The 10,000-nt window shown below is 33.9% G+C and overlaps 1 protein-coding gene across 2 annotated transcripts in view; it reads right to left on the bottom strand.

Annotated features, from left to right (window-relative positions):
• Positions 1–341, bottom strand: part of rg (A kinase anchor protein rugose) — a 197,911-nt gene extending 197,570 nt beyond the window's left edge. The window contains exon 1 of one of the 2 annotated variants that reach the window (XM_085655316.1): positions 73–341. In XM_085655316.1, the coding sequence (XP_085511442.1) occupies positions 73–276 (204 nt within the window). In that variant the 5' untranslated portion in view covers positions 277–341. The remainder of the gene's footprint in view (positions 1–72) is intronic. The other variant, XM_035868671.2, reaches the window with a different exon arrangement.
• Between the last annotated feature and the right edge of the window lie 9,659 nt (positions 342–10,000).

The raw sequence follows: 10,000 nt of genomic DNA, 5'->3' as shown, positions 1-10,000 counted from the left end.
TGTTGTCACTCGGTTAAACGATCAAAGGTTATAAAAGTCGTAAAAGATCGTTGGTCGGACCTTAGTACTTACCGAAAAAGCTTTAAGAAAGACGAGGCACTGAATGATACCCTCCATCGTGTCTCCGGTCAAACAGAAGGTGCCGGTAAGGTGTCGACCCTTACGACCAATCACGGAGCAGAGATTCGCCTGCACAAAGGCGTTTTGAGATCGCGTGGCTGCCGTAAGGGATGGATGGTGAGAACCAGCGCTCATTAGTCGTTCCAGCGAGTCCATTTCTCTTACTCCCTTTTTCGGATCTTCTTTCGGATCACTTTCGAATCGCGAGTCACGCGAGTGATCCTTATTTCGTCTTTGACGATAATTAAATATACATACGTACGTGTATATATATATATTTATATATATATATATATTTATATTTATATATATCTTTTTTTATTCTTGTTTTTTTCTTCTTTTTACTTTTTTTTCTTTTTGTTTCTTTTTTTTTCTTTTTTTTTTCTTTTTTTTTTTCTTTTTTTTCTTTTATCAACGACACAAGATCGAAATATATATTATCAACAAATGCGACAATTTTTATTTTATTAGGAAAAAAAATTTTCTTTTTTTTCCTTTCACATATTCTTATCACTTATAACATAAAGTCAATAAATTTAATCTGAGATCGTATGAATAAAGCGTCGTTAAAACATGCAACAGGATCGAGCACTATAACTGAATGTCAAATTTTACGACACTGATACGCGTACGTAAGTACGCACACCTCGAAGGGATCCCATAAAATATGTTTACGTTCGTAGATATCGCAAGATAGATAGAGATACAGAGAGAGAAAGAGAAAGAGAAAGAGAAAAAGAGAGAGAGAGAGAGAGAGAGAGAGAGAGAGAAAGAAAAGAATGAAGGATGGGAGAACGATAGGTGAAACTTTCTTGTTGCACTCGATGAATTCCGATGATCAATGCGACGGCTTTTACGACTGTTGGCTAACAGAACGCAAACAGTCGTAAAGAAAATTGATTCCTTCGTTACCCTGCCGCCGGGCAGATTCCTTCGAGTTTCACAAATTTAACATTCACTTCGTAGAAGAACGTTGACCATGTCCATTTTTCGTTTCGAATCGAAATAACAATTTAATTGTTCGATAATAGAATGACAGATATTGAAAGGTTTTTTCTTTTATCTTTGAAAAAAAAAAAAAAAAAAGAAAAAAAAAAAAAAAAAGAAAAATAAGAGAACACGGAATTAGACGAACTTCATCTTCACTATGAAATAATCGAGTTCGAGAAACTTATAAAATTATCGATTTGAAATATTTGTCGTATCAACATCCGGATGATATTATATGGATCTTTTTGCGATTGAGATTGAATCTTGAAGAAAGTAGAACCGTATTATGATCTTCTTTCTTGAATCAATCATCGTAATATTATTATTTGTCATTGAGTGTAATAATTGCCGTCGGATGAAAGGATAAAAAGTGGCGTTGTAAATTTTGAAGTGAAATTCTCAATTTTATGATCTATCGCTGACAGCAAGTGGCGGAAGGATTCTGTATTTTCCGTGAAATCGAGAAAATCCTTTGCGGTGGTGGCGGTGCCGCGGGAGATTCGACCGATCGATGAAGATCCGTATTTTGCGGCGTGGCGTAACGCCTGATCAAGTCGCACATCTCGTAGCAAAGAAAGCAAATGCCGATTATTAGAAAAGTATCCATTCTAGCTTCGACTTAGTTTTATTATATTTTCTTCTTTTTATTCTTATTATCTTTATCTTTTTTTTCTTCTTCTTCTTCTTCTTCTTTCTCTTTTTTTCTTCGGATTTCAGTCCTTCGTCCTTAATTATTAAATGAGAAAGAAACTTAAACGTGAACGATCACTTGTATTCTTTTCACGCAGAGAATAAGTAGCTCATACAATTCTCGATATCGATTATTCGATTCGCTTTCAATCCAAAACCCTTGACGTTTCCCCAAAAGTTATTACATGGTAATACTCAACATTCTCTTCAATGTTTCTTCAATATCTTTACAAACACTAATGTCTAAGTCTTATATGTATATATATTATTACATATATATTATTACATATATATATATATATATATATTCATTTATTATATATTTAACGACGGAACATTTATCCGTTTTGTTAAAATTGAATTTAACACAAAGCAAACACGACGAACACCAAAGTATTTCGTTTCTTTCGACGGTACCCAGTCGTTCTATAAATATATCCTCGTATAACGTGCTCTTGTATCTCAGCCGCGAGTAAAACTCGTCACTGAAACGAGAAGTATGAAACGTCGACAACGACGAGAGGGAGCCACGACGATTGGAGCCAGTGGTGGTGGATCAGGGAACAAAACATAGACCATGTGAGGACTTTGACGAGATCTAAATGCAGCCTCGAAACTAACGACGATATTTCATTTCTCGTGCATACAATTTTCACTGGTTAGCAAAAAAAGATTTTAGTAATAACAGTAATACTAGTAATTATAATAGAGAAAAAGAGAGAGAGAAACAGAAAGAAAAAGAGAGAGAGAGAGAGAGAGAGAAAAAGGAAATCCTTTTAAATGGAAACGTCGGATTAACGGATGAATTAAATGAACTTTCAATTTTTTTTTAAACTTAACAAAGATTTTATACTCGTCATGTCGGAATTGAAAGATAACGATTGAGGATAAGGGAAAAAATAATTAATAAAAAAAAAAGAAAAAAAAAACAACGTAAATGAAACAAAATACAACAGAATTATACGCGTACACTGTGAGAAATATATCGAAGATAGTGACTAAATTGTTTCTCTCTCTTTTTTTGCTATTTTCTTTTTTTCTTTTTTCGTGTTTTTTTCTTTTTTTTTCTTTTTTTTTTTTTTTTTTTTTTTTTTTCTTTGGGATTGGTCAAACCGGAACAGGAATGATTTTAAGAAAAAGAATGGAATTTGCAATTGGTACACGTCGAGCGAGGACGACGTAAGCGTACTACACGCGAGCCGTATCAGCGTGCTCGCAACGGGCCGGCGTATGACTAGCAGATACTCTCTCAGTGCTAGGGTACGCCTTTAGAAGGGTGGTCGGGTGGGATACGAGGGATGCTGGGCGACGGCGCGGCCCGCGGCGCCACCCCCAACCACGTCCCCGATATCCCGATCTCGTCTCTCTTCTCTTCTCTTCTTCTATCATTTCTCCCTCCCTTTCTCTCCCTCCCTCCCTCCCACTCTCTCTCTCTATCTTCTTTACCACCACCACTACTACCACCACCACCACCACCATCACCACTACCATAACTACCAACACCACCATTATTACTACACCACCAATACCAGTACTACCAGCATCATCGATAGCTACAGCAACGCCACTAGCACTCCTAAAAGATTCTTATTTGTATTGCTTCTTTTACGTTTCTACGAGTCCTACATCTACATCTATTGGTTGTGCGCGCGCGAACTATCTATCGGTATCTTCTTTTCTTTTCTCTCTTCTTCCTTTCTTCCTTTCTTTCTTTCTTTCTTTCTTTCTTTCTTTCTTTCTTTCTTTCTTTCCTTCCTTCCTTCCTTCCTTCCTATCAACCTTCTTACTCTATTTCTTCTATCGTTTGGTGCATCCACACTTCATTCTCCTTTGCAGAATTCTTCGACCCGTCGAGCACACGGAATCGTGCTGCGCTAACGACTCAAAAGGGAACTATCTTTCTCATCCGTTCTTTCTTTCTTCCTTCCTTTCTTTCTTTCTTTCTTTCTTTCTTTCTTTTTTTCCTTTTTTCTTTTTCCTTTTCTTTTCTTTTTCTCCTCTCTTCTTTTACTTTTCCTTTTCTTTTCTTTCTTTACCTTTCTTTTGCTATCTTCTCTTTACTTTTCTTGTTCTTTACAGATCTAACCGATATATACTCAACAGACGAGTTATAATACGTCTTATGAACGAACACACTATTGGGATAACACAATCCAACCTGTTTTATATCTTCGTTTGACTCCGGAATACCATCGAACTATTGCGGTAACTTCGTTTTTTTCTATTCTTTTTTCTTTCTGTTTTGGATTTTTTTTTTTTTACCTTGTTTTCAATAGTTATTTCTTATTAGACTCCATTTCATTTTCATTGCTTACGATCGAATTCAAAAAGATAGTTCGCGGCTTTCCTAATGTCAACGTGATTTTAATAATCCTGTAATATTTTTTTTTTTTTTACTTGGTTAAAAAGAAAATAAAGAAAGGAAAAATAAAAAGAAAGAAAATGAAAAGAAATCTAATTTTCTTAATTTCTTTAATTAAATAAATAAATAAATAAATAAATAAATAAATAAATTGTTCCCGAAGCTCCCGAATATTTGTTGAATTAATTAATGCTATTACGTTTTAGATATTTTAATACTATTTTTCAATATTATCAAGGAATACAAATAGAATGCTTCAAACGGATCATATTAGGGATGTATTCCGTTGTTATCATCAACGTCTATTCTTTCATAAAAGTAACCATTGAAAGATAATGATTTGCTAATGGCTTTAAGCGGCTTAATGGAGATTCATTATGAAAATTTTGCGATAGAACGAGAGGAGATATTCAATAATAGAGAAACCGAGAATGAGAGAAAAAGAGAGAAAGAGAGAGAAAGAGAAAGAGAAAGAGAGAGAGAGAGAGAGAGAGAGAAAGAAAGAGAAAGAGAGAGAGAGAAATACAACCATCTTAAAAATAAATAAAATTAAACTTTGTATATAAAGAACGTAATTCTTTATCAATTGAACGAGAAGGTCAATACTCGTATAATATTCGAAAAAACTTTCTTCTTATTTTTCTTTTTCTTTTTCTTTTTCTTTTTCTTTCTTTTATTTCTTTCCATTTACGTACATCAATGAAATTCTCAAATGAATCACGAGTACATTCTGTAATCTGGACGATGAGGAAAATGAAAGAGAGAGAAAGAGAGAGAGAGAGAGAGAGAGAGAGAACTAACATTCAACGATTTCACAGAGGTACATCATATATGTAGCGGCGGTCATCGTATTCCTTCGCAAACTTTCCCGTGGGTTTAATAAACTTCATCGTAGTTTCCTGGAAAGTCGAAGAATTAAACGTCACGCTGTGCGCAACGTCGCGTTATACGTTTAACGGTTAAACAGCCTTTATAGTACAAAACGTTATAGTGCGCAAACCATCGAGACGGACTAGTGTTTTGTTCTCTCACAAATACATGCGCACAGATCTACATCCACAGTATTATAGAGACACAAATACACGCACACAAACATATATATATATATATATATGTATGTATGTATATATACGTACGCGTAGCTTAGATCCTTGGGCAACCGTACGTTACTTGGGAAAAGCTAATTTCGAAAGTGCATCGTCGAGAAACGGAGAGAGAAAGAGAAAGAGAGAGAGAGAGGACTAGATCGAGGAAAGGAACTTTAACATGACCATTTAATAGCAATTTCCGAACTTTTCTCTTTCGAGTATCCTAATGACGAAAAGATTTTATACCACTTGAAATGGAGACGATGTAGAAGAGAGGAAGCTGATACCGAGTTGCTTTTCATCTACTTTGTTTCCTATACTGCAGTTTTCCTTCAAAGTTCCTTGATATTTCCGTTTTCAATATTCCAAAACATTGAACGTTAACCTTTCAATTTTATCATTTATTATATAAAATATTTCAATAAAGAGGTAAATAAATATTAGTTATATACGATCGTTGCTGTATTCGAACCAACCGCATTTGCCAAATGATCATTGAAAGAAAAAAAAAGAAGAGAGAGAGAGAGAGAGAGAGAGAGAGAGAAACATTCGGTATTATCGCCAAAACAACAATTTCATCGAATAGAAAGATATAGCGAGCTTTAGTAATCGCATGTAGGACTGCGAAAAAAGTGGGTGGAAGGGTGAGAAGAAGAGGGAGAGAAAGAGGGAGGGGATTTGAACCGATAAGCCGATAATTGGTGCCTGTTCGACTCAGATAAGGTCTCTACACCATTGGCTGTAGTCTTATACTCTAAGAAACTTCCAGTTAATTACTCCGTATTGCTATGACCTTACGATTACATTCTCTACTTTTTTCCATCTCGGACCAATAAGCTTTGGACAAGTGGGAACGTGCTTTGAAACGTTCAACGAAGCAAGTTATAGAATAAACGCGACTTAAATGTTACGTTTATTACTTAAACGTTACGTTTATTACTTAAACGTTACGTTTATTACTTAAACGTTATGTTAATTAGATAATCACCGCATTGAATAGAATTTGTTCTTCTTTTTTTCTTTTTCTTTATTTCGTTCGGTAATCAAAACAAATATCATTTATTCGGACTCGATAAAATTTCTTTTTTCTTTTTTTTTACGATTTTCATCAATGAATATGCAGATTAGGTTAACGGTCGAATATTTGTAAAACATACGAAATACATCGTATATTGAACTTATTTATTGATTTCATTCGAACGATTAATAAATCCCAAACAAGATACACAATGGTTTAATTTCATCGTACGGATTACGTTTCTACGTTACGAGTCGTACATTAATCCAGTGCCAGGGAAATGCGTGCAGTTAATTATGGATAGACAAAGGCTTACACCCAACTAATCGATAGGTCAGGCATACAGATAAATTTGTTGGACCGTACGCTGAATCTTGTTGTGTCATTGGTAATGTCGATATTAAATAGATTTCGATTTTTGTCAATGAAAAATAGGATAAGTTTATTGTATTTAATCCTCTATGGGATCGTGTAACTTTCAGGTCACATTTTAATTTATCGAGATTTTACCAAATAATTATAGCTTTTTTCATGAGATGGTGCATAAATCTTAATTTAATTTTTTTGGATTTAAAACAAAAATTCAACCCATAGAGGGTTAAATCGAAATAGTTCTTTCTTCTTTTTCTTTTCTTTCCTTTCCTTTTTTTTTTTTTTTTTATTCTTTTTTCTATTGACCGATGAAATGTGAAAAAAAAAGAAAGAAGTAGAAAAAAGAAAAAAGGAAAAAAACTACGTTGGCATGAACAGTGAAAGAATTTTCTACCATACTTCCTCGGTTTATCGTCCTTCGACGTTCAAATTCCTAACGATATCGATTATTGAAAAAAAAAAAAGAAAAAAAAGAAACGAAAAAAGAAAAAAAGAGAAAAAAAGGAAAGAAAAGAGATAAAAATAGAAAAGGGAGAAAGGGAGAAAGGAGGAGAAAGGAGGAGGGAGAGAGAGAGAGAGAGAGAGAAATACAAATATTAGCGCAACGTACTTCAATTTTCTATCCAAGCTTTCCAGGTCCATCTGTATCGAATCTATTCTTTTTCCCAAATATAGTACGAGCTTTTATACGTTCACATAGTTATACTATATATATATATATATATATATATATATATATATATATATATATATTCATCCAGGTGTACGCGTGCTTACAAGAGAGAAAATAGAGGCTACCTTGCTATAGACGCATTTTTAATGCGAATGTTTCCACGTCGACACAAATATTTACGAGTCGAGTCGACTCGTAAACAATGAAACTCTAGGGATTGCAAGAAGTATGAAAAGACTGATCACTTAAAAGATCTCCCCAGATAGCAGAAAAATATGTCAGCTTCGCCGTATTTACATTGTAAGTATATGCCACGTAATATTTCTTTACGTATTTCTTCAAGTTCGTTCAAGATAGATACAAAACACGATGGACGCGAAAGTTGTTGCACGCTTTTCTGAGATATAGAAATGACGTATTTTAACAAAAGCCTTTTCGAAGGTACGTTTCCAAATTGGATATCTTGGTGAGATCGACCGGGTCATTCGGAAAAAAAGGAAAAACAAAAAAACGAAGAAGAAGAACAAAAATAGAAATATAAAAGAAAAACAAAAAAAAAAAAGAGAGAAACAAGAAAGGAAAGAAAAAAAATACGACCATCTAGGGAAATTTCCAGACAACGAGTTCAACTGTTAATTGAGTATTAAGTCTGACGAATTAAGTTTCTAGAGAGATAAAAAGAAACAAAATAGACAAAGAAAAAAAAAACAAAAAGAAAAAAGAGAGAAAAAAAAATAAAAGAAAATAAATGAAGAGAAAAAAAAATCGATTGTCCTTTCGTATATCTACGAGAAATAATCAGATCGAGAAATCATCGATCTTGAACAATCTCATAATGACATTTGCATTCTTATTGGCACAACACGATGCAATTGTCAAGAAATAGATCGAACAATTACTTATGATAAAAATAAAATGATAAAAAGAAAGAAATAGAAAAAAAGAGATAGAGAACGTATCTCATCGAACGTATCTCATTGGCCATAGCACATACACGAACTCGATTAACGGACGCACTTAACGAAGTCGATGATTACGCGTCCGGTGTTAAACCCATTGGAACATCCAGCATCAAGCTCGAAACGTTCCCTCTTGAAACGATGCCGAGCTTCTGTTTCGACCGATCCTTCCTACGTGGAATACGAGTACAGAACTCTGCTCATAGGCGGATCTTCCAATCAGCACTTCTAAGCGAGTTCCGCAAACTCATTTGCCTGTTTAGTTCGCGAGAGACAAACGGAGACAGATAGCTAGATGAACAGAAAGAGAGAGAGAGAGAGAGAGAGAGAGAGAGAGAGAGAAAGAGAGAGAGAGAGAGAGAAAGAGAGAAAGAGTATGAGAGAGATAGAAGAGAGAGAATCCATAGATTCTACATATAGATACATATATGCATACATACATATATACATACATACATTCATATAGTATGATTACTAAGCTATGCTAGTAGTAGTCCGGCAAAGATTTGCATTGGTCTCAAGTACACTCCATATGATGAATTTGATCGAGTACGCTCTTGATTCTTGACTCACGACTCTCGAACGCGTTCGATCGATCCGGAAGCTCGTTCTCCTCGCCCAAACGACGAACCACCTCCTCTCTTCTAACCCCCAACTCTAACTCCCACACTCCAATTCCAACACCACCACTACCATCACTATCGCTTACCTCCCCCACTTCCCCCACTTCCTCTTCTTCCTCACTCTTTTACTTCTCCAACAGTTTACACGCTAGTTCACAAAGTTTCCTCTATTAATGCGAACTCACAACCGATTCACAAATAAAGATTTCCAAGTGTTATACCAATATGTAGACACACCCGTCTATAAATCTGCTCCGTTAAGTGAAGTTTCTTGTAGAAAAAAAAATTTCTTAAAAAAAAAAAAAAAAAAAGAAAAAAAGAAAAAAGGAGAAGAAAGAAAGAAAGATACGAAAGAAGTGAAGCGCCGTTCGTTTTCTATCTTTTCTCCTTTTTTTCTTTTTTTTCTTACGAGGATTTCATATTATCCCACATTCTTTGTTGAGTAACAAAGAAGACACGTAATGAGATAACATCTTTTATACTTCAATCTCGATGGTTGAAATCTCAAATAATACGTCGATATTTCTTGACGATCTTGTTAGTCGCTTTCATGGTTTTATTTCCTTCGAAACAGTTAAAAGGAAACTCCAATTGCTCTCAATGATTATCTCGTTTACAAATTTTACTCTATTTCCTCGCTATCTCTTCTCTAATTCTTCTTCGCACAACCTATTTCTCATTTTTACTATATTTTATATCGAATTTCAATTTTAACAAATCAACGTAATAGAATAATTTCTTTCATGAATTATAAGAACATATTTAATAATGAATAAATACATATTTATTTATTTATTTATTTATTTATTTATTTATTTATTTATTATTATTTTTTTTTTTTTTAATAAAATCGACTTTGATCGATGTTGATTTTAACAAGTCAACGTAATAGAATAATTTCTTCCATGAATTATAAATACATATTTATTTATTTCTTTATTTTTTTATTTAATAAAATCGACTTAATAATAATTTCCAAGTCTAATAATAAAAAAAAAAAGAAACTTTTGAATCTTTACGTGTTTTTAGCTCGATTGTATTAATTTATTCCCAATGTAGCGTATACTCTCATCAAATATTAAAATATAAGACGATTAAGTATGCA

This window comes from Vespa mandarinia, chromosome 2 (assembly GCF_050613455.1).
Source record: "Vespa mandarinia isolate Hongniang chromosome 2, ASM5061345v1, whole genome shotgun sequence".
In the NCBI taxonomy this organism is placed as follows: domain Eukaryota; kingdom Metazoa; phylum Arthropoda; class Insecta; order Hymenoptera; family Vespidae; genus Vespa; species Vespa mandarinia.
Note: the sequence above shows the minus strand (reverse complement) of the source record. Positions and strands in the feature narration are given on the sequence as shown.